At 40.2% G+C, this 24,025-nt stretch overlaps 4 protein-coding genes and 1 pseudogene across 5 annotated transcripts; 2 read left to right on the top strand and 3 right to left on the bottom strand.

Annotated features, from left to right (window-relative positions):
- Positions 1–1,291: 1,291 nt before the first annotated feature.
- LOC149404662 (putative protein S-acyltransferase 7 pseudogene) lies at positions 1,292–2,216 on the bottom strand (annotated as a pseudogene). The gene is made up of 3 exons (XR_016295555.1): positions 2,196–2,216; positions 1,837–2,013; positions 1,292–1,618 (listed from the first exon to the last, which is right to left on the bottom strand). The product of XR_016295555.1 is annotated as a putative protein S-acyltransferase 7 pseudogene (transcript).
- A 1,968-nt stretch (positions 2,217–4,184) lies between these two features.
- LOC149404661 (putative L-type lectin-domain containing receptor kinase VI.1) lies at positions 4,185–6,754 on the bottom strand. Its single transcript, XM_089607208.1, has 2 exons — positions 5,381–6,754; positions 4,185–5,189 (listed from the first exon to the last, which is right to left on the bottom strand). The coding sequence occupies exons 1-2, from the start codon at positions 6,642–6,644 to the stop codon at positions 4,396–4,398; spliced, it is 2,058 nt and encodes a 685-aa protein (XP_089463334.1). The 5' UTR covers positions 6,645–6,754; the 3' UTR covers positions 4,185–4,395.
- A 7,913-nt stretch (positions 6,755–14,667) lies between these two features.
- LOC149404660 (uncharacterized) lies at positions 14,668–17,074 on the top strand. Its single transcript, XM_089607620.1, has 2 exons — positions 14,668–14,974; positions 16,794–17,074. The coding sequence occupies exons 1-2, from the start codon at positions 14,668–14,670 to the stop codon at positions 17,072–17,074; spliced, it is 588 nt and encodes a 195-aa protein (XP_089463746.1).
- A 1,120-nt stretch (positions 17,075–18,194) lies between these two features.
- On the top strand, positions 18,195–22,466 carry LOC149404659 (glutamate dehydrogenase 2-like). The gene is made up of 9 exons (XM_089604623.1): positions 18,195–18,457; positions 18,554–18,667; positions 18,777–18,998; positions 19,079–19,153; positions 21,122–21,238; positions 21,339–21,589; positions 21,840–21,915; positions 22,006–22,092; positions 22,181–22,466. Exons 1-9 carry the CDS (start codon positions 18,344–18,346, stop codon positions 22,364–22,366), a joined length of 1,242 nt encoding a protein of 413 aa, XP_089460749.1. The 5' UTR covers positions 18,195–18,343; the 3' UTR covers positions 22,367–22,466.
- A 43-nt stretch (positions 22,467–22,509) lies between these two features.
- LOC149404658 (light-harvesting complex-like protein 3 isotype 1, chloroplastic) lies at positions 22,510–24,025 on the bottom strand. Its single transcript, XM_089604636.1, has 3 exons — positions 23,525–24,025; positions 22,979–23,116; positions 22,510–22,884 (listed from the first exon to the last, which is right to left on the bottom strand). Exons 1-3 carry the CDS (start codon positions 23,886–23,888, stop codon positions 22,643–22,645), a joined length of 744 nt encoding a protein of 247 aa, XP_089460762.1. The 5' UTR covers positions 23,889–24,025; the 3' UTR covers positions 22,510–22,642.

The following is a 24,025-nucleotide window of genomic DNA, read 5'->3' as shown; positions in this document are numbered from 1 at the left end:
TTCCACAACGGGTTATTGTACCGTTGTGGAAAAGTTTGACCGCGGCGAGATGATGCCTTGGCCGCGGCGAGATTAAACAACGGGTCACAATCCCTGTGACCCGTTGTTTAAACCTTAAATTTTCTTTGAATTTCACAACGGGACAATTGTCCCTTTGTGGAATCATCAGAATTTCACAACGGGACAGTTGTCCCGTTATGGAATCTCACCCTATCAATGTTATTCACTAGTCTCTCTCGAGTGATCTAGCAAACCTATGCAATTTTCGGATTGTTATCCTCTCGGCCTCTAATCCTATTAACGCAATCACACGCAATAAACACAAGCGTTCTAACGATTACATGAACTGCTTAAGTTCTCTACTAACCTAAGATCAATTATGAAGACTAAAATAAAGCACAAGTCTTTACTCTCTCTCGAATAGCTAAACACTCCTAGCAGACAAGTCTAATGGTGATCAAGCAAAAGAAAGCATTAAGAATAATTTCAATCAAGCAAGCATATTACTGAAGCAATAAAAGCATAATCTAACCCTAATAATTTCAGCGTTGACTTTCTTCAAAATGCTTCCATTTTTCTCTGTTCAGACTCCCGATAGCTCCAAAATAAGTCCAAGGTCGTCCTAGCTCTCGATTATATACCTAAGACCTGATCAAAGTCATTTGAATACTCATAATAACCGTTAAATTTACTTAAAAACATGTTAAATTCAAGCTAAATCACTACTACAAATATGGGCATCAGGTGCGACAAAAGTCGCACCTGTTGCCGACAGAGTCGCACCCGATAGTACTATCGGGTGCGACTTTAGGTGCGACTCAGTCGCACCTAAACGTCCACAGCTAATACTATTGGGTGCGACTTATCGCACCTAAAGTCGCGCCTATTTTTTCGTGGGAACTTAAGAATAAGGCGGGAATTTAACTTTTGGGTGCGACTAGTCGCACCCAATACCCAATTTATTTAAAATTGTTTTTTACAAGTATTAGAATTAGAATATAATATTATTAGAATTAGAAATTAATATTATTAGAATTATAATAGAATTATAATTAGACTTAGAAATTAATATTTCATATTAAAATATTTTTAATATACAAGCAACTAATACGAGTTTGTTCACTAATATAAAAATATACAAGTGCAACTATTTTCGTTGTTGCCTATAAAACTTATCTATAAAACTTATTTCCTGATTCCAACAAAGCATTGAAAACATTTGGGATTTTCATATTTGGGGACCAAGCATTTTTCCACGCTCCAAACAATGGGCTTAGGGACAAAAAAAAAACTAATTAGAATAGTTGGGTTCTTTTCTTATGAGTCCAATACACTGACCGACCCACGGGCAGTGATGATCGAACTTCTAGACGAAGTTATTGCAAACCGAGCAGTGAGAACAGCGAGGAGGCCTGTAAAGCATGCATGTATCGCAGTACTTGATCTTCACCGAGATTCCATTAACCATCACGTCTTTGACTCTTGGAAGCCGAATCGTTGGAGTTTGGCCGGCTCTGACCTCAGCGCTTCCCTCGTAGTCCTCAGGCTCTGACGGGTGAGCGTTCCGGGGAACTATTCCCGGGTCTCTTCCAGAAGTCAATAGAAGAAGAATCAAATCCTGGTAGAAAAAAAATGAAGTGAGTCTCGAAATATAAACTTGTCTTATTCCTCAACATATCCGCGGGTATTCGAGAAAGTCTCTTTCTCCTCCCACATATGATTATCTCTAACATCTATTTGTAGACTTACACAATACTAATAACTCTAAAATTACACCTCAACTAATTACTAATTATTATAAGTACTCTCAGCCCTAAGATGTTACGAAAAACTTACAATGGTTGCCAAGGCAATGACAGAGACCATGACGGAAATTCCTGAGTTATTTGGGAAATAATCGATCAATTTGCTGGCCACAAAGACACAGAAGACTACCACCGGGGCTGTTATGAGGACTATGGTCAACATGATCGATCTAGCATCGGGTCCGAATATAAGCCTTTTTAGAAAGACCTGTCAAATCTCGAACGACAGCGAGTCTTTTTAGAAAGAATGTATAACAAAATCGGCAACGTGTTTGCATTAAAAGGGGGGAAAATAAAGTGGGCGAAAAATACGTACGCTCAATCAAGAGCTTAAAGTAATGTCCGTTTCATTTGATTATTAGTTCAAATTAAGACAATCAACTATAATACCCTAAAAGGATTCAGTAACATTTAAGCTTAGACAAGAAAATTGATTCTCAATCTTAGGCTGTAGATTATAGCAAATCAGTTCAACTTATCAAACTTGGCTTCTCTGAGCAAAAATAACTTCAAATGGAAATGTTCATAAAGATTACTGAGTGTGAACTAAGTCATACAACCACAAATACACATTCAAAATTTGAAACCTCAAACCCTAAAAGAAAGAATAATAGAATCATAATTAAGCAAAAATCTCAAAGCATAGTCGCTAGCATCCAAATTCCACATCAAAATCTCTAATACCAGAACCGAAAACAAAAAATTAATTAAATGAATAATTCCGTCATTGACTGAATTCCCAAAATCCAAAGTGAAACAAGAATTGTCAGTTTTACATTACTAATTACTAATTAACACTAATTATATATATATAATACTAATTATTAATATATATATATATATATATACACAAAAAAATATTATACCTTAGGCGGCGGAGGAGATCGGACCGGCGCGGAGGAGCGAAGGCGGAGGAGAGGACCGGCGCGGAAGAGAGGACCGACGAGGAGCGGCTGCGGAGGACCGGCTAGCGCGGAGGAGATGACCGGCGCGGAGGACCGGCCGGCGCGGAGAATACCGGTCTGAGAAGAGCGGCGCGCGGACTTGGACGTCGGAGAAGACTCGGAGAAGAGAGAGGGAGAGAGGGAGCGAGAGTCGCAGAGGGAGGGAGAGAGGGAGCGAGAGTCGCAGAGGGAGGGAGAGAGGGAGGGAGAGTCGCAGAGGGAGGGAGAGAGGGAGGGAGAGTCGCAGAGGGAGGGAGAGAAGGAGGGAGAGTCGCAGAGGGAGAGATGGGCTGTTGTGAAGAAGATGAAGAAACGAAGCTGTTTAAAAACTAACCCTAGAAATCCGGTGCGACAAGTCGCACCTGATACTCAAATAGGTGCGATTAGTCGCACCTAAAAGTGGTATTGGGTGCGACTAGTCGCACCTGAAAGTAAAAAAAAATAAAAAAAAATAAATACCACGTCAGACAAATGAAAAAAATGAGGGGGAGAAGTTGAGCGCTTATTTTTTTAAGACTTTCAGGTGCGACGAGTCGCACCTGAAAGTTTTCAAAACTATTGGGTGCGACTAGTCGCACCCAATACCACTTAAAATCAGCGAATTTTTTTTCATTTTTGGAGCCCTTTGGGTGCGACAAGTCGCACCTGATGCCCATTTAGGTGCGACTTTTAGGTGCGACAAGTCGCACCTAATGCCCTTCCGCACCAGAAAAGCTTATTTGTAGTAGTGAATGAGGGTGGGTTCGTACGTAAGAAATGCACTCATCACTGGCGAAGCCACGTATGGACTCTGGATGAAAGTGAGAACAACAGTTCTCTTTATTATCTATGTTACAGATATGGGTGTTTTCTTACGAGTATATAAATCTAAAAAAAATTAGAAACATATTTTGAACAGCAATATAATACACATATACCAAGGGAAGTATACTCCATATCCAAGTTACAATGCAAGTGGTATCGAATGTGATATCGAAATTGTTAAGGTTTTGTTGGCACGTAACTAAGGCAACACACCAAGCATCGACACGTAACTATTATGCAACTTCTTAGGCGGTTGACACGTAAATAAAAATGTTATTTTATGTATTAAAAAAAATTGATAACATTCTTTTTCCTTGAAATGATTAGAATTGCTTTTTTTTTTTTACGGAATTTATTTCAACTGTCCATCAGCAGCCTAAAAAAGACAAAAAAACTTGTCCATGACCCACTTGGTTCATTCACACATGAATATAAATATATATATATATATATATATATTCGTCATGACCCATTTTTTTATTGTATAATCTCCGCATTGACTTAACAGAAATCATGCACAAAATTCGCCGGATTCTCATTGACCATAACACTACTGATTTAATATTGTATTTTGTTATACACGGTCCCATAACAATACTGATCACCGACCGTATACGTATTATTCTGGGGAAGACATGAATTATTGAGTTAGTTATTGATTATTATAGCGTATCGTCGTCAACGATGTACAAAAACAACCAGTTGGCGGTCTCCCACATTTGAAGAAATAACTTCCTCAAATAAATATGAGAAAACAAAAGCGTAATATATAAATGAAAACCAATTGATTATGAAGACTTTAGACAGCAAAACTTTTTTTTTTTCTTTTAAAGAATTAAAATCTATCTGCCAGTATCAAGAGATGAGTAAGACAATGCACCAACAGACGATGACCTGTAGGAAGTGATCTTGTCGCTAGAAATTCCTTCCATGATCCTGGCTCCGAGATGGCTGACCCGGCGAGAGTCGAACAAGCCCCACTGGTCAATCTCGGCCGGAATCTGGTCCTCGCGGTCGAGGTAGCGGATGACCTGCCTCATGGTGGGGCGGGCCTCGGGCTTGAAGTGCGAGCAAAGGAGGCCCAAGACGAGCACCAACTCCATGTCGTCCGGCGAGAAGGAGCCGCCCAGGGCCGGGTCGGCGGCCTCGAGGACCCGCCCGGCCTGGCGAAGCTCCATGACCCAGTCGGCGAGGACGAAGTCGTCCCCGCTGATGGGGCGCCTTCCGGTGGCGACCTCGAGGAGGAGGGCCCCGAAGGCGAAGACGTCGGTGGCGGTGGAGGCTTTCCCGAAGCGGGCGAGCTCGGGGGCGATGTAGCCGATGGTGCCCACCACGCCGGTGGTGCGAGACGCGAGCTCGCTGTGGTCGTGGAGCCGCGCGAGGCCGAAGTCCCCCAGCCTCGCCCCCATGTGCTCGTCGATGAGGACGTTGTTGGACTTGACGTCGCGGTGGATCACCACTTGCTCCCACTCCTCGTGGAGGTACAGCAGCCCCGAGGCCACCCCGTGCAAGATGTTCACCCGCGACTCCCACCCGAGCACCAACCCGCTCTTCGGCTTGAAGATCAGCGTGTCCAGCGACCCGAACGGGATGTAGTCGTACACGATCAGTAGATTGCTCTTGTTCTTACACCACCCTGACAAAATAATAGAACACTACTCAATATTGAACTCAAGCCACATCAATCGATTGTTGTATTTCTGTGAAAGTATCATGGAGTTTCATCTCAAAACCGATTGACAATGAGAGCACTAACCTATGACATTTATAAGCTCTTATTAGTTTCCATTCATTCCTAACAATTTCCCTTAAATTCGAAGCAAATACCTTGGAGGTTGACCAGATTTTTGTGCCTTAGCCGGCCCAGGCTCTCGATCTCCGCGGCGAACTCTCTCATCCCAAGATCGGAGCTGCGAGTGATCTTCTTCACCGCAACGGTACAGCCCGTGGAGGGAAGAACTCCTTTGTAGACCGCGCCGAACCCACCGACCCCGATGATCTCCGAGTCCTTGAACCCTTTGGTGGCCAGGAACAAGTCCCTGTACCCGAACCTGTGCGGACAGTCTCGCTCCCACTCCTCGAGCCTCTCGTAAGTAGCCATCCTCTTGTACAGCACGGTGAAGAAGAGCACGAGAAACAACGCGACTATGATCGCCGAGAGACACGCGACGAGGATTTTGGTTTCAGACCGGAGCGACGACGACACGTCTCTCTCCTGCGGCGGCGGATTCGGGAGAAGAGAGAGGTTCAAATCCTGGACGGGTTCTCCTCCGACGGCAAAGCTCCAGCCGAGGATGTAGTGAGAGCTGGCCTTATCCTCTCCCGTGGATGACGAAAACCCGACGTACATCTCGTCCTTGAAAACGTCGGAGAGGTTGTGCTTGAGAAAGAGAAGCCTCAGGGCCGGCTTTCTCGGGGCCGACACGGGAGCGACGGTCACGTTGATGATCGCTTCCGCGCTGTCGTAGTCGACCCACGCTTGGATCGGCTCACTATCGAGAGCCAAGTCCTCGAATTTCGAGCCGGAGCCGTGGAGGTCGTATGAGGCAGGTTTAAAAGCGTTCGAGTCCATTCCGTTGATGTTGATTCCGACGTGGTTGCCGCTCGAGTCCGAGGTCTGGCGGAGACCGTTGACGGTGTCGAACTCCACCGCGAAAATATGGTTATTCTCATTGCTGTCGTTTGTGTCGTTGAATAGGCCAAGGAGGTGCCCGGCCGCCGCGCCTGGGAAGTCCGTCGTCGGCGCGACCACGAAGGCCAGGCCGTACCCGCCGTCGCCGGATCTTGGCGACACAATCGAGAACACGAAGTGGGTGCTGAAGGAAGACACCGATGATGATGACTTGTTGAACAACTGGAAAGGGGTTCTGTAGAAGGAGTGTCCGATGGCTGAGAAAGACCGGTTCGTTAGCCGGAGAAGGCCGGTTGATTTGATTATGGAAGCTCCCGAGCTCGTTATGATCTTGGAGTCGCTTTGGTTGAAGCCATTGAAGGTGAAGCTCTTGTTGTTGTTCGACTGGGCTTGGGATGAGATTAGAGACACGCAGAGAAGAAAGGCTATGGAGATAATTCTCCATACAAGAAGAGCCATAATATTGCTTATCAAAACCTTTCCATTATTCGTTCTTTAAATGAGACTGGTGAGATAGGAAAAAAAATACATAAATAGAATAATGAGACTGGGAGAAATGACAGCAAGAGACTTCTATAGGGTCAATATACAAGAAAGTTTTCGTGGAAAAAATGAATTATATATAGAACATTATTCCGTGGTGAATATTGTCGTAAACTTCTAATCCAATCATTTCATGGTGTAAGTAATTAACAAGGTAGAGACCCGTCAATGTCAAGGTGACATAATTTACACGGACATCAAAGTCAACACGAAAGATAAGACGAAGGTCGCAGGAAACTGTTGAAAACCTCCAATTTTCCGTCGTAGTTGATTTTTCACGTCTTTAAGACTTAAATTAAGCGTCGACGACCTTGTTACATGTTATGGAGAAATTAATCACGCCCAAAGATTTAATCTCCTCAAAGTCCTTCTGGCTTTGCAATTTTTCTTGCTAATTAAAATCTATTAAATAAGAAATTTGGATAAAAGTGCAATTCTGAACGTATATTAAATTATAATTTTTTTTAAATGAAATAAATGCCAATCCTCGCATGTATAAAGAAATACACAACTTGTGATCTAGTCCTCTAATTAAAAAAAAAATGTTATAATACGAATATCTCTACGAGATAATTATTTTAATATCTGTGAAGACATAATTTTTATACGTGATCTATTTTAAATTAACCGTATTTCATAAAAGAAAAATCTTACAAATATCCAAATAGAAAAATTGATCATTTATTTAAATTTAAGACTTGTGTTGTGTCTATTTTCTTTTTAAGAATAGCCTTCCGTTAGACTTCTATTCAAATAGTCCTTAAATTTTGTGTCATAGTAGATCTCCCCATATAAGAGCTAACGTTTTGGGCCACAGGTTTAAATGGTGTGTCTAATCTTTGTTCCTTTTCTTCGAAGTCATTAAATTCAATTGGTTATTGAAATCAATGGTTATTTTGTATATTTTTTTCTTCGTTATAAATAGTTCAATAGAATATACATTATCCGCGTGAAATGCCCATCAAAGCTTGAGCATTTTGACGTAAGAATGATGAAACGAATGTGTCAAACTTGCCGGGTTTGTTTTGTACACTCATTCATTCCCACAGTGGTGGAAAGAAAAGAAATTTTAAATTTTGACTACGTCTGTGTCGTCGCTCTTTTTTTGGTTAGGAGAAGGTCTGTGTAATTATTTCTTTTGTGGCTATAATAAATAGTTGAGAATTAATCAATAAAGACTCAATCCTGTGGTGAAGAAGTCTCCTGCACTAATTTTAATTTCCCGAGATCATGTGCCAATATTTCAACTGTATTGCAGTTTTTTTTCCAGGAGAAACTTCTATTGATCGGATTTCAAGATTAAAAATTATTATGTTAAAAAACAATATGATGTTGTTCATTGTGACATATACTAAAATCTAGATTTTCTCTTGTTTCGTGTAAAATTGGCAACGCCCCTCTCCCCTTCACTATAATTATTATGTTTCGTCCTGACGAGATATCTGGTTTTCAATATTGTCGTCGTGAAGAGGAGTTTTTCGTGAAGGGATGTGTTTTCACTACGGAAAATATTTCCGGCGTGGTAAAACAGTGGTTAACATTGGTTTTGTCGCGATAAAAATATATTACATCTGATAGGTACATTTTATACGTACTAATCTCTCTTTTCCGAGAGTGAATCTAGCGAGTTCTTTAGTGTATTTGAGGTTATTTGGTATTTTTAAGTGAATTTTAGCTTTTGGAAACTTAATTGAGCTTCGGGACGTCATGGGAGTCATTTAGAAAAAAACGAGAGTCAAATCGGAGCTATGCAGCAATTTTTATCCAAAGTAAATGATGGTCGAAGCATCAGCGCGGCGCGCCAGTCATCAGCTTGCCGCGCTGAACAACAGATTGCGGTGAAAGACATGCATCAGCGCCACGAAGAGCTTTTTATGAAAGATTTCCGCCATGGCCGGCACGCCACACTAGTTTTTCAGCACGCCACGCCACACTAGTTTTTCAGCACGCCACGCCAGTTGTTCAGCTCGTCACGCTGACCCCCTACGCGGCATGCCGAAGGCTCCGTCAGCTTCAGTAATTACTCGATTTTACACATTTTTGAGCTTTTGGATCCAATCCAAAGGTCCATATTGCTCCAAAAATCACCCCTAAACCTATTTACGAAGTCCTTGTAAACTCAAAACACATCTTTTCTTTTGTTTTAGTTTCTCATACTGTGTTTGGCTACTTTGAAGAGCTTTTTGAATAGAGAAAAAGTGTTATTTGTTGGAATTGACGCCTGTAATAAATCTCTTGAACTTAAATCCAATTGTTCCTCTTTCTTCCTTTCTTTTTATCGTTAGTTGTTTTAAATATTGTTGAGCATCGTTTTTAAATATCAACTCATTTTTGCTTTCATTGTACATCTTAATGCTTTTGATTATTGTTCGTTGTTCGTTGATGATCATGTGCACCATTAGAGGCTAGGTTTCTTATGGGGTAGCGATGTAGCCGGGGTTGATAATAGTTGAGGGGTTGTACAGGGTTAGATCATGCATGTTTTCTTCCTTATTATGGATTGCTTGATATGAATTATGCTTAATGTTTTCTAGTGCATTATCACCATTTGAACTGTTATCTAGAATTGTTTATTACTTGAGAAATAGTAGAGAATCGAGTTTTTGTTCGTGTCTTCATCGTTAACCTAGAATAGTAGAAAACTCAAGGCAATCGATCGATTGAACTCTTGTCGTATTTCGTGTAGCTGTTTTATTAGGATTATAGGTCATGAGAGAAGTTAGCATCCATAGGAGTATATTTTGTTGTTCGAACCCGAAACCCCCGATCTAGGTAGTTCCTGTGAAATTCTGACCACTGCTTTTTCTTTATTGAAAACTCATGATTATTCTTTATTTAATTTTGTTATTTGTTTAAAAACCATCTCATGTTTATTTGGAATTAATTCACAACAAATTAGACTAAATCGATAACTTTTCTAGTCCTCATGGGATCGACACTCATTTTTACATTCACTATATTACTTGGGCGACATGTACACTTTCGTGTGTGATTTTATCGCAATAAGTTTTTGATGCCGTTGTCGGGGACTAATTCTACTTTAGATATTGAAATAATTTTTTTTCCCAATTTGACTTATGTTTTCTAAATTTTGTGTTCACTTTCTCTTTTGAAGGTGCATGCGAAATGACATCCCATCAATGCTTCTTCCATTAGATACCGAGATAGAACAGACTTGCAAGAAAAATCGGAAAGAAGCCAAAACACAAAAGTTGGGAGACGCGCCGAAGACTCTCTTTGAGTATGACTTCCCGCCGGGCGACACGCCGCAATAGCCCATCGTGCTCCCGATCGTTGGGGAGAACCAAAACTTTGAGATCAAGACGGGGGTGATCCACATGGTTCAACAAGCCCGATTCGTTGGGCTACCCACCAAAGTAAGTAACGGTGCAACAAGCACTTTCGAAGTAAGTAACGTTCGGAAGAATCTTTCGCTGGGGAAGCAACGGTGCTTTAGGTATATATGTATCAAGAAAGATACAACAGAATAATTGACCTTTCTCGATACGGGTTGAACCAGGAGGATCTTGATCACGAACTGACTAGATCCGTGGACACTTGTCACGATGAGTAAATATAATTCTAGTATAAAGGAGGGTTCAATCTTGGTTTACATAGTGAAGTATTTGACAAAGATTAGATGAGATGATGGAAAGAGAAATGATTTTTTTTCGTCTTTTTCATAGAATTTGTTAAGCTTCTATTACTAGGTTCATAGTCCTCGATTCGGGTATGATAAAGACCGATAAGAACTCTCTGGTAATAATGAATATTACAATCTAACAACTGTAAATTGTTTAGCAGCGTTCATTCGAAAATTTGTCTATTTGCTGAATTAAATATCTATTGTGTAATTAATTATTTATTGTTGGATCAAATAAATAATGCCTTATGGACACTGTAAAATTCGAAATTCATTGGCTCAGTATCAGTCAATATGGACACCTAATATGGGTAGAAAATATCAAATATTCACTCTTTAATTAGTTGCTAGATTTGTAGAAAAGAAATCAGGTAACTAATTAAATAAAAGAGAGAATAATAATGATAGAGATACTCTCTCCATTAAATAGTGAAATAAGATATTGTCTTTTATTCTCTCTCATAATTAATTTGTTAATATCTATTAGAATAATAATAATGGTAGAGATATTCTCTCAATTAAATAAGGAAATAAGATATTGTCCTCATTATCAAATATCTAGATTCCTTAAATATAGGAGAAAAATAAGGAAATATAATATCCAAGATTATGATATGATGGATGAGAGAAAAAGTTGGATTTATAGTCAAGATCCAACGGTTCATGCTTAACTATAAAATAGGAAAAAATAAATGAGAATTAAATATATCTAGGAGATTCCTATAATATCTCATTTCTACCACTATAAATAGGGGTCTAAGAGAAAGCAAAAAATACTCAAGCTAATAGCTAAAGTTCGACCAACTCTCTCTATTGGCCGTATGCTCTATCTCTCCGCCTTTCCCTCGGAATTCCGTGATTCCATCCTCATAAACACGGTACGATCTGAAATCATAAATCAGTGTCGTAGTGAGATTTAGAGTGTGCCCAAACTTTTTTCATATTCGTCCGGAGATTACGTTTCGGAAAACTAAGATGTCATCGAGGTGAAATGAAAGAGATCCCGAGAGTTTCATAGATATCTCGGAGGTCTGATCGTAGAAGACGATGCTAGAAGGCTGAGACGAGACGAGAAGAAGACGATGAGCTCGATGACATCCCGATTCAGAAAGCTTAAGAAGAAATCCGTAAGTTTTCTATAACTCGTCTCTTTAAATTGGTTGCTTGACATATATGCTCTCATGATTAAATTAATTAAACAAAATAAGATCTTGTTTTAATAACCATTAATTTGATTAGTTTAAGATAGCGTAATTAATTATTTTTTCTGCACGGTTAATAATTTTGGGTGCATAATCACCAACAGCTTTACCTTGAGAAATACAGATCGGTGACCGTGATCGAAAGACGCCTCAAGGCTATGAAGACACGACAGTGACCGTGATTGAAAGAGTCCCCGAGGCTGTGAAGACACCATCCTATTCACTCGGAATTTAAAGTCCAAACATACGACCACCTTCAAGTTAGTGACTGTAATTCCCTACTTAATTGCAATATTAAAATTTTTGGATGTGTGTGTATTAGTTCTGCCTCTTGCTTTAAAATGTCATATCTGAGCTTACATTTGAAATGATTTTAGTATAAGTTTCTCAATATGTTTTATTCGCACCACTCTGACTCGTTCGGTAAGTCGATTCACTTTGATCAAACATTGATTCTAATGGAATCATAGTTTATTTGTTACTGCACATATTTTGAATGCGTTGGAAATATGCGGGACGAGCACGTAGTCAATCATTTTGTTAGGAATAACCTTTTGAAGCCAATTGTCGATGCTTTCATTAAGAATGGCAATCGCTATAACTTTTCTTAACTCGATCACTCTGGATCTTTTCAAGTTCATTCGGAAGGTACCAAATATTCTTCAATCTCGTCATTCTAGATCTTTTTTATTTCCCTTTTTTCTTTTTTCGCACAGATGCTCTATTCATGACCAGTCTGCTCAAATTCAGGAAAATATGAAATTGCTACTTAAAATATCTGGTCGATTCGTTTTGGGATGAATTGGTCAAGTTTGAGTATTTAGCTTCAATTCACTCTTTAAAGCTTAAATACGAGCATGTACTTTTTTTTCTCCTGCCTTGTCTTCTTTCTATTGGTTTCGGGGTTTGACTGAGAAGCATATTTTTGTAGTGTTCGGAGACTTGTGTATTTAAAGGTATCGGACGAAGGTTCGCCAACATCGTCTGCAAAAAAAAGTCAATGTTGACATGAACAAGAGGTTAGTTTTCCATTGGTCCGATCAATATATGCTTTTGTGTATTATGATTCAGATTTTGTTTTAGTAAGCACATTGCATTTCCTATGCGATGTAGATATTTTGATTTATTCATATATATGAGATAAGAAAACTTTATTCCTTTGCGTCACCATCTAAGTGACTAGATCGGGTCTTAGGATTCGTATTTAGGTAGAAGATCATAGAACATATATAACTCAATTTTGAGGCAAAGGAGGATGAACTTAGTTTTGACGACTGAAATGTTCTTTCCTGGTGTGTTGTAATTGGGCAGTGAAGTTAGTTTATGTCAAACATCGATCACTAGTATTCTTCAAAGAAATGAAGAAATAAAGTGTTGATGTCATGTGACTATTGTATATCAACACTGCTACCTTGCAGACAATTTCTCTTGCTTGCTCTCTTTACTATTGTATAACCGTGCTCCCTCTTCGCCGTGCTCATTCTCGCCGTGTGTTATCTCCTCTGTGTGTCTCTCATGTTCTCGATCTTGCTCTCATTCTCTCTCTCTCTTCTACGCCTTCGTCTTACTTAGTTTATGTCTGTGCTCGCCTTCATCTCTGCCTTGCTCGCCTTTTTTGTGCTCGCCTTCTTCGTGCTCGATTTCGGGTAAGTGTTTGGTTAGTTTTATTTTCTTGGTTCATGTCTTGGTTTGTGTCACTTGATTTGTGTCTTAACAAATGTTTTGTTTTTGTGTTTGATTGTTCTTTTTCCGTGCCCCACCCTGATCGTGACTCTCATCGTCTCCAGATTTTGTGCCTTCAATACTTCCTCGCCCATGCCCCATCTAGGCCTAGAGACATTTGTGTCTCAACTTTGGGAAATGAGGCTAGAGTTTATTTCTCAAATAATTTTATTTGAGTATTTTCTCTTGTTCATGCAAATGAGTTTCTTATTCCGCCGTTTCTTCATTACCATCATCATGGGACTGCACTATTGTTCACAAAATTACTTTTTTCACCGACTCCAATCGCAAAGTCAAAGACGCACGAGTGTTTAGGGAACTAGACACCCAAGAAGAGCTTACGACCAAGAAAGTTGAACCATCTGATGGTATGACCCTATCGTGCTCGACGAGTGAACGCCCGAGCAAATAGTCAAAATCGGAAGCCAATTGCCACTCATGATCAAGCATCACTTGGAAGCTTTCCTCCGCGAGTTCAAAGATGTCTTCTCATGGAACCATGCCGACATATCAGGAATTGACTCAAAAATCATTGTCCACTAACTAAACATCGATCATAATTTCAAGGAGAAGGCCTAGCCTAGGCATGCGATTAGCCTTGAGCGATACTTGGCAATCTACTAAGAGGTGGAAAACCTCTTGGTCTCCAACTTCATCAAGGACGAAAATATCTCAAGTGGGTAGCTAATGTGGTTACGATAGGGAAGGCAAATTGGAATGGATGAATTTGCATTTATTTAACTGACTTAAACAAAGGCATATCTGTAAGACTGCTTGGCGCCTCTTTGGATCGGCCAGCTTGTGGACGCCACAACTTGCCATGTACTCATGAATATCATGGATGCCTCGGGCTACAATCAGATCCGAATGCATGAGCCTGACTAAATCACGATTACTTTCATCACCGATCGGAGATTCTACTGCTATGAGGTCATGCCTTTCGGCCTTTACAACGCCGGAACCACCTACCAGTTGTCGGTCAATTATATGTTATTGCAATAGATTGGAAAGACTATGGAGGTCTACATGGACGACGTTATTGTCAAAATTTTGAAATCCATAGAACACGTGCAGCATCTCTGGGAAATGTTCACCCTATTGTGTAGATACCATATGAACTTTATCCCCAACAATGCGTGTTCATGGTAGAATCTTGCAAGTTCCTAGGATACATATCAACCATCGAGGGGTCGAGGCAAACCTAAGAAGATCGGATAACTGCTCGAGATGAAGTCCCCCAGACGGGTCAATGAATTGTAACAGGCCGAATCGCTACGCTCAGTCAGTTTGTGTCAAAGGCCAGGGAAAAATGTCACCCATTCTTCAAGGCCTTTAAGAAAGTGAAGGAATTCCAATAGAATGATGAGTGTAAATGAGCCTTTCAATAATTGAAGGCACATTTCGAGTCATCACCACTCTTGTCAAGCCCAAGGAAGGCGAGACGTTATACGTCTACTTCTCAATTTTTGAAAGGTCCGTAAGTGTGGTGCTACTCAGGGAGGGAGATAGGGTCCAATGGCCAGTATACTACGTGACCAAAGCTTTGCTCTATGCGGAAACACGATACTCGGACATTGAGAAGCTGGCACTGGCACTAGTGACTGGGGCCAAAAAGCTCCGACCATATTTTCAGGCCCATCCCATAGTGATGTATGATGAGAATTCATATAACTATAATCGTGTGAAAAATAAATAACTATGCTATAAGAGCTAATTAAATATTCGATTATAATAAAGATCTAGATTTGCTAATTGAATACTAAAAAGCAAAATGCAATCAACCAAGCAATTAAATAGCAGAGAAGGGATTTCCTAAGAACTTACAGGGTGAGCATTTTGCTACTGATTAGATTCCACGTTCAAGTCTTCAAGATCCAATTTTGAGCTCCGATTCTCGATCTTTAAGATTTGAGCTTCAGACTTGATTCTTTGAGCTTTTTGAATATGTATCTCTTTTTTGTTTATGAAACTTTGACAACAACGATATGATCCTTCATTGTTGAAGTGTCTTTTTTATGCTCTCCCTCACTCCTATTTATAGTGGTGGGAAAAAATATCTTTGGAAAGAATAATGTTTCCATAAGATCTTAATTATAATTCATTCTTTCTCTCAACCATCTGATCAATATCTTTAATTTAATGGTTCTTTATTTTTCTCCAGGAAACCATTATGAGATATTTAAAAGAAGAATATATCATTTCCTCATTTAATGGTGGGAGAATACCTAGACCAAAATTATTCTCTCTCTTATCTTTATAATTAGTTACCAGATTCTCTCGACAAATCTAGCACCTAATTAAAGAGAGAATATTGCGAGAAAAAAACTCCTTATTGTAGGCGCCCATAATGCTTTATCGGGCCTAGGAATTTTTGAATTGTCTAGTATCCAGAGGCCCAACTTAAAATTTAATTTAATTAATTAATTACATGATCCAACAAAAATTAATTAATTACGCCACAAGTAATTAATTCAGCAAAAAAAAATCAAATAAATGTTGCGAGACATCTGTGAGATTGTAATCGATAAATCTTATTATTACTTGAAAGTTCTTATTCAACATAATCAGAGCTGACTCTAGGACTATGGACCTAGTAACAGAAGCTCCTTTAAATTCGAATAATTAGATGAAAAAGTCCTTTCTCATATTAAAACGATTCGTCAATCTTGGTGTCACTCTATAACATGAGACGAGAGTGCATTCTTCTTATTACTAGAATTACGTTTTACTCATCGTAGGAGTGTCCATTAATATAGTCAGTTCATCAGCTCAATCCTCCATGTCCAACTCGTATCGAGAAATGTCAATTATTCTGTTATAAATATCTTGATAGACATGAAACCTATGCATCGGTTCTTCACCAGCGAAAGATTCTTTCGTACGTACTTACTACGAAAGTGCGTTCAATCAATCGGTTCTGGAATCAACCCTTAGGTGAAAGAACATTGACCTTCTTTCAGGAAGTCTGAAATATATGTTAATCACTTTTTTGCTCAGATCATATCCCGAGCTCCCGAGATTTAAGTATTTAGGCATCGATTTCTAGCCAGTAACAAATGAGTCAAAGAACCTGTGACCACTTCAGGATTTAGATTAAGCCTAACTGTGACCATCATAGTAACCTTGGATAGTGTGTCGTAACGATTGCTTAAACGACACATCAACAACTAAAGTTTGTCCAGGCCGTATACAGATCAGCTGTGTAGAATGCTCCCTTCAAGTGATCAGCCTTCAATTGTGTTCCACATATGTGAATTTAGATCAAGCTATCCAGACATGGATCAATCGCCGACTAAGTTTTAGCTCATCGTCCGTAGATGTCCATCATGTAATTCAGCTTAATACGGAGACTAACGATTAGAAGAATATTGATAAATCTATAATAGAAATAAAGCTTTAGATTCACATAGATAAAAATATTGTGACTTAATTTTATTGATAATTTAAACGTCTCAAAGATTACAAATAAATCTTTTTGTGGGTAATAATCCCTAACAGTGCGTATTGAGCACCCAATAATGAAAGCCTTGCAGGAAGGAATCTCATCACAGATTGCTGTATGGTCCCAAGAACTGAGCGATATTGGAATGGAGTTCAAACCAAATGTCGTAATCAAAGGACAAGCCATCTCTGATTTTGTGGTTGAATTCACCCAAGACCCCGACCACCAATTGGAGAGAGAAGAAAGTGACAAGGAAGTTCCTACCAAAAAGAGAATAGCCAACCCAACCGCGGGTCTAGCATGGAGTCTACATGAAGACGGCGCATCCAATGTATAAGGGTGTGGATCTGGCATCGTCCTCACTAACCTTGATGGGGAAAAGTTGCAATACACCCTCTACTACGAGTCAAGGCTTCCAACAACGAAGTCGATAAATGAAGAAGCACTATTCACCGACCTAGAACTAGCCTAGAAATTGGAAGTAGACAACGTTCGCATGCACTGTGATTTACACCTTATCGTGAGCCAAGTCGAGGGCGAATATGTTTCTAATGAGCCCAACATGATAGCCTTTAGAGGATGTTAGGCTTTGCACTTCCTTGACCAATCTAGGGGACTTCATCTCAGTGGGACTACTGCATGTAGGGGCTGAGAAATAAACACTTCAGCTATGGCGCTCAAGGGCTAAGCGCATCACGATGTGAGTAAACGTGGCACAGTGGCAACTAACGTGGTGAGATGGACCCAAAATTTCTCTTCTTCGCTCGAAAAGCTCTCGTTTTACTCGATTCGATCTCAAATATTTTGAAACACCGTTTAATAGCTCGATGGAGTGGCTAACACTATAGTTGAGCATAAAACCTAAATATCACTATAAAATTTTTGAGAAATCATAAATAAATAAAAATACTTAGAACAAACTATAATTTGATTTAAAAGAAAAAATAATGAGATAAGTGTATATAAAATACAATCATCAGTTGTTTCGTACACAACACTCGTCGCTGACGATGTGTGATGCTAATGGCTAAGGCCTCGAACACGGATAGGGATTGTGTTCGAGCCTCACTCCCTCTAAGTACCGTTACTTCATTGAGTGATAGAGATGGCAGAAGTGTTGATCTTCACTTCACTCTCACGGCCTTCTTTCTATCAATCTGGTCGACGTCATCGGTATTCTCCAATTTGATCTCGAACAATACATATCCTGTGCCGAACGAGCAGGATCCTGCATCAATTAGCTCTTCAGGAGCTGCTCGACCTTATTATTAATAAGTTGCTTCAATTACCATAATACCTTCCCAAAAAAAAAAAAACATGATTCCTGAAAGCAATTAAAAGCATCCACGTGTACTCTTTAAGAGAGTATACGCTTAACATCTATCGCTTTAATCCAAGACCATATATGATCTGTCTCTCCACTCGATGACATGTCATCGAATCATGTCACTTCAACCCAACAACATTTTGTCCGCAACATAATCCAATTCCCAACAACTCCAATTTATACGATATACCATCTATATCTATCGACTGAAGAAAAAAAAGAAAAGAAAAGACAAGTTATACAAGTTTCTCGTACTTAGTGTGGAGGCAATAGGAAAGTATGTCTATGAACGCACTAGCAGCCACAAACCGTAACTTCAGAAACGCGAGTAGGATTTTGGGTTTGGACTCCAAGCTAGAGAAGAGCCTCTTGATTCCTTTCAGGGAGATCAAAGTCATATTATTTTCCCTATATATGTCTCTACTTCTTCTTCCTCTTCATATTTTAAATTTAAACATAATTTTTGGGTGAACTAATTATGATGATCAGGTAGAGTGTACTATTCCAAGAGACGATGGAACACTGGTGTCGTATGTCGGATTCAGAGTCCAACACGACAACGCTCGTGGACCCATGAAAGGTGGAATCCGTTACCATCCTAAGGTTTATCTCTTTCATAATCTTCTTCAATCTACACCATATATAAAAATAAAGAAATTGATTAGTAGGGGATTTTATTTTATTTTTTTTTAATTTTTGGTGGGGGTTTAAGGTTGACCCGGATGAAGTCAACGCTCTGGCGCAGCTGATGACGTGGAAGACGGCGGTGGCGAACATCCCGTACGGCGGGGCGAAAGGCGGTATCGGGTGCGACCCACGGGGGCTGAGTTTGAGCGAGCTTGAGCGGTTGACACGTGTCTTCACTCAGAGGATTCATGATCTCATCGGAATCAATAGGGATGTTCCTGCCCCGGACATGGGAACCAATGCCCAGGTTATTATTGTTCTTATTATTTTTATTTTTTATTTAGCAAAATAAAATGTATAACCAGTTTCATTATTGATTGTGAACAGACAATGGCTTGGATTCTCGATGAGTACTCGAAGTTTCACGGCTATTCTCCCGCCGTTGTCACCGGGAAACCTATAGTAAGTGCCGGTCAATGAAGGTCGAGTATTAGTTTGATTATTAATTTGATTTATTTAATCATGTTTTTAGTATAATTAGATTGACTATTAGTTATGATTAGGAATCGAATTGCTATCAATTGTAGTTAGTTTCGGGTTGGAAAATTAATAATTTGATTTATTTAATCATGGTTTTAGTATATATTAGGTTGTGTAGTTTAATTGGGAGTCGAATTGCGAACCTAATGCACAAATAATACTATCAAAGCTGTATAATTTTTTTTAACATTAAATCAGCTGCAATAGCAGCTTTAACGACCTCAGGTATCGAGTCCTGAAAGCAATCCCACTCCGAACATTCCTTCTTCTGCAAATAAAGCAGTGTCAGTGTTAATTTTATCAATAACACTCGGTGTCGGCTTCGTTCCATCTCCACCACATCTTCCGGGTGTGATTTTTTCTGTTGCCATCTCCTTATCCACTCTTTCCCATATTTCTTTCAGCCAAACCCCAAAGTCCCCATTCTGACTCGTACCAGTACTTAAAACACAGTGAATTAAACAGTGACCACTGGTAGTCTCGTTCTCAGCAAGGCACAAAGGACAAACGGCCTCATCTCGACCTCAGATTTGTCTTCGACGGTAGACAATTCGCCACCGCCCGCCACACAAGACCCTTAGCTTTCGGTGGACTTTTTAAGTTCCATAATTTCTTCCAAAAGCCCGAGTTTTCCTCCGCTCGCCACGCTCCTTTTTTGTTCTTGGATAAGCTTGTATCCCACTTTTCTTCTTCCACTGGCTCACATATTGGAATAGACAAGATCAGCTCCGGCTCTCGCTGTGGAAACAAATCCCGAACAACTTCCACGTCCCAAGGATTGTGCCATGCTCATTATTAAAATCTCCTTCCCTGCCCTCGACAAGAGGTTTCCATCCCAACTTTGGATTTTCTCGCGGATACGGTCCTTTGGAAAACCCCAAGACCGCTGTTTTATTACGGCCGAGTGTGCTCGGCAACCCCGGATATGTACTATTCCACGGATTCTATCTCTGACATAGCTGTCCGTGTTTGTACTGAAAAAAAGCCGATGACTTGCCCAGGTTCACCTTTTTCCCCGAAGCTCTTTCAAAACTCTTTACTCATGTCCAATTTCAGCGCCATAAAACTGTCCTTCCCTTTCCTCTTCCTCTTCAAATAGTGAAAGAGACCATGATATTATCGGTGATTAACCTACCGGGCACAAACGCGCTTTGAGACTCCGATATGACTGTGTCTAACACCAATTTTATTCTGTTTGCCAAAACCTTAGAGGTGATCTTTTATAGCACATTGCATAATGATGTTGGTTGAGACTCGCTCATCTCGGTCAGGTTTGCCTTCTTTGGGATCAGAACAATAATAGCTCTGTTATCTCCATCACCGATATTGCTTTGTGTAAAGAAATTTTGGACATACACCACTACATCTGCTTTCACCGTACCGGGGTTGAACCCATCTTCACTTGGCAGAATCGTGTTTGGTTCAGCAGACAACAGATCGTATACAACTCACGACTTCATTCCAATCGTTCTCAGAAGTGGAAAATAATTTTTGAAAGTATTCGATAATTACCGTTTCGAGGCCCGATCGCCAGTCCTTCCACTCCTCGTTTTGGTCTTTGAGTCTCGTGATCGTTTTATTTTTCCTTCGCGCCGTCGCCTTCACATGGAAATACTTGCTGTTACGATCCCCCTCACTGCCTCCAAAACACCTCTTTTTGCGTTAGCAGGTTTGAGAATCTGTGTTTGCCTCGTCGTATGTTTCTCCTTGAGTTTATATGGGTAAATCAGTACTTTTAATTTATTTATGTTCATTAGAGGTGGGGTTAGTAAGGTTAATGATAATTATTGTCAAATTTAATTATGTTAGTGGTAGAGTAGTGTAATTAAGAGAGATTAATCCACCTCTTACCATCATTCGTATTATAATTCTTGCTTATGGGATTATTAGGATCTCGGAGGCTCGTTAGGGAGAGAATCCGCGACCGGACTAGGAGTGGTTTTTGCGACGGAAGCTTTACTAGCCGAATACGGGAAATCAATCGCAGACATGAAGTTTGCGATACAGGTCCTCGTTCCCTTCGATTGATCACGATTCAAACACGAAAGTGTTTTTATTGTCGAATTTCATTATATACACTCTTTGGAAAATATAATTTGTATTGCAGGGGTTTGGAAATGTTGGCTCGTGGGCAGCCAGATTCATCCACGAGAGAGGGGGTAAGATCGTGGCCGTGAGCGACATCACTGGCGCGATCGAAAACCCGAATGGGGTGGACATCCCGGCCTTGATAAAACACAAAGAAGATAACCGAGATTTGACGGATTTTTCTGGCGGAAATGTTATGGACCCGAAAGACTTGCTCGTTAGTGATTGTGATGTTCTGATCCCGTGTGCTTTAGGTGGAGTCCTCAACAAGTATGTACTCTTTTGTTTGTAAATTTTTGGGTAGTTTTGATGAAAATTCTAAACTCCGGTATTCTTTTTTTTCCCTTAATAATTTTTTTTTTGTAAAAAATGGTTACAAGTTTTTCGATAGGCATCCGATATTTCCATAAAATGAAACCACAGACCAATAATCGACAACCGTCATTTCAATCCTTGTTTTAAGTAGAGTAGTTTTTTTGGAGGCGTGAAAATTTCGTCTTTTTTGTGTTTGTTTTTTAAGGGAAAATGCGGGGGATGTGAAGGCAAAGTTCATAGTAGAGGCTGCGAACCATCCCACTGACCCAGAAGCCGATGAGGTTTATTCATAAAATTTTCTTTGCCTCGAAAGATATTCAGAATTGTTTTATTCTTCTTTTCTTACCGAATTGAGGAACATGAATTGGCAGATCCTATCCAAGAAAGGAGTCATTGTACTTCCCGACATTTACGCTAATTCTGGCGGCGTGACCGTGAGCTATTTCGAATGGGTTCAGGTGAAAACAGTCAAAGCCATGTCATACTTTTTATTCATTTGTGTTATAGTTAATGTTTTAATATTTTTGTTTTGTTTTGAGGAGTTAGAATATACAAGGGTTTATGTGGGAAGAAGATAAGGTGAACACAGAGCTGAAGAAATACATGAGAAAAGCTTTCGAAAACATAAAAGAAATGTGCAGAGCTCATCACTGCAACCTCCGAATGGGAGCGTTCACACTCGGTGTTCATCGCGTTGCTCGCGCCACCACATTGCGCGGCTGGGAAGCTTGACTCTCTCTCTCTCTCTCTCTCTCTCTCTGTAATATGTATGTGTGTGTGTGTGAAATTCTGTATAACTCTCTTGAAAGTTAAGAATTTCGTCTTGGGATACCAAATAATAAACAACGCTTTCATATTAAAAAAAAAAACACCAATGCACTGAACGGAACATTAATTTATCAATAAAAGTAGAAAATATTCAAGCCATCCCTAACAAGAAAAAAAAATTACAGTAGATTAAGAAAAGAAAAAAAAAATGAAAACACGATTTAATTCTTCCTTGGACTACTACTCGTTCTTGGATTTCTCATCCTGCCAGGTCGCCTGCCATTGCTTGTCGTAGAAGGTAGTCTCGTCGAAGAGCTTCTTTAGGGTTTCAATGTCCTCATTCTTCCGGATTAGAAGAACGCCCGCCACGGCAACGAACAAAAGAGTCTTGCAGAAGAAGTTTCCCATTTGGTCAACCAGCCCGACGCCGGTCAAACTGTCCACAAAATATGCCATGAAAAACCCGACCATCGCTGCACGGCCTGCGTCACAAAAATCAACAAAACCGATATGGAGTTGGAAAAAAGAACAACAATCAAAGGAGTGAATCAAAAATCCATTTCTCTGTGAACGAACCATTGAGTAGCTCGGCTTCGGGTAAGTGGTAACGCTTCACCCACGCCCACCACGGAATAACAGAGGTGTCGAAAGCGATGGGCATTTCGTTGTTCGATGACTCTTGATTGGTCTCGTACCATTTTCTTCTTCTCGCCTCTGACCACACAAAACATATTATGAGAAAAATCAAGCAGTTTCCATTTTCTTCTTTGACACAAAATCATGGAAGACTGAATTCAAATAAGAATTTCCCCTAAAGCACTAGCTTCAATCTCAGCCAAACAAGACTACTAGTGGTGAAATTAGATCAATCTTGCTCAAAAAAAGAAAAAGAACAAAAAAAACTTCTATATATCACCTATATCCTTAGCTAAAACTTGACCCAATCCCAGGAACAGCCACCAAGTCCCCAAACATTTCCTATATTTTCAAATCCCAACACTACGTAAGACCTATCTCAACTCTCCTTTTAAATCAAGACCATAATCAAGTATTTCAATCCCACACAAGAAAGCCAACAAACATGCAAATGCAATACAAAGAGGCAAGTGAAACAAGGCTTACCAGCATCAATAAGAGCGTCCCAATCAGGCTTGCCATCTTTCTGGAACTGAGTCAAATCCCATGTCCCATTGACCCACTTGGGGTTTTCGAACCTCACAGCGGTTTCAGCTCCCACAGCCTCAATCTCACTGGGCAACAATGACCCATTTGCCCCCGCCTCCTTCTTCGGCTCCACCGCCTTCTTCGGCTCCACCGCCACCGCCACCGTGGCCGAGACTCCTCCGGCTCCGTTCTCCGGCGACGCCCTGGGGCTTCGGAGGACGAGAGCTCTCCTGGGTCTCACGAGGAAATGGGGTTTGGGGTTCGAGGACGAAGAGGAGGGAAGATGGGTTGGCGGAGAAAACAAGGCCGCCATGGAAGACATTGTTGGTTTTTGGGTTTCGTAGTCAGAAAAGGTTTGAGGATAATCAGAGCATGGTTTTGAGTTCGGGGGTCTCTGCTGGACTATCCTCAGCCTTACAAGATAAGTGGAAAAAGTACCGCTTTTTTTTTATTTTTGTC

Source organism: Urtica dioica, chromosome 2, assembly GCF_054948205.1.
Source record: "Urtica dioica subsp. dioica isolate 48M chromosome 2, U.dioica_male_clone48M_v1_H2, whole genome shotgun sequence".
In the NCBI taxonomy this organism is placed as follows: Eukaryota; Viridiplantae; Streptophyta; class Magnoliopsida; order Rosales; family Urticaceae; genus Urtica; species Urtica dioica.
This window is presented reverse-complemented; position numbering and strand designations above follow the sequence as displayed.

Excerpts from the sequence above, each read along its gene's own strand:
- LOC149404658 (XM_089604636.1), bottom strand. The coding sequence starts at position 23,888 with ATGTCTTCCATGGCGGCCTTGTTTTCTCCGCCAACCCATCTTCCCTCC. Across the intron at positions 23,117-23,524 it reads GGACGCTCTTATTGATGCTG|AGGCGAGAAGAAGAAAATGG; the intron begins GTAAGCCTTGTT and ends TTGTGTGGTCAG. Across the intron at positions 22,885-22,978 it reads CGAAGCCGAGCTACTCAATG|GCCGTGCAGCGATGGTCGGG; the intron begins GTTCGTTCACAG and ends TTTGTGACGCAG.
- LOC149404660 (XM_089607620.1), top strand. The coding sequence starts at position 14,668 with ATGAGCCTTTCAATAATTGAAGGCACATTTCGAGTCATCACCACTCTT. Across the intron at positions 14,975-16,793 it reads GAATTCATATAACTATAATC|TGCGTATTGAGCACCCAATA; the intron begins GTGTGAAAAATA and ends AATCCCTAACAG.
- LOC149404659 (XM_089604623.1), top strand. The coding sequence starts at position 18,344 with ATGTCTATGAACGCACTAGCAGCCACAAACCGTAACTTCAGAAACGCG. Across the intron at positions 21,590-21,839 it reads TTAGGTGGAGTCCTCAACAA|GGAAAATGCGGGGGATGTGA; the intron begins GTATGTACTCTT and ends TTGTTTTTTAAG. Across the intron at positions 21,916-22,005 it reads CTGACCCAGAAGCCGATGAG|ATCCTATCCAAGAAAGGAGT; the intron begins GTTTATTCATAA and ends ATGAATTGGCAG.
- LOC149404661 (XM_089607208.1), bottom strand. The coding sequence starts at position 6,644 with ATGGCTCTTCTTGTATGGAGAATTATCTCCATAGCCTTTCTTCTCTGC. Across the intron at positions 5,190-5,380 it reads AAATCTGGTCAACCTCCAAG|GGTGGTGTAAGAACAAGAGC; the intron begins GTATTTGCTTCG and ends TTATTTTGTCAG.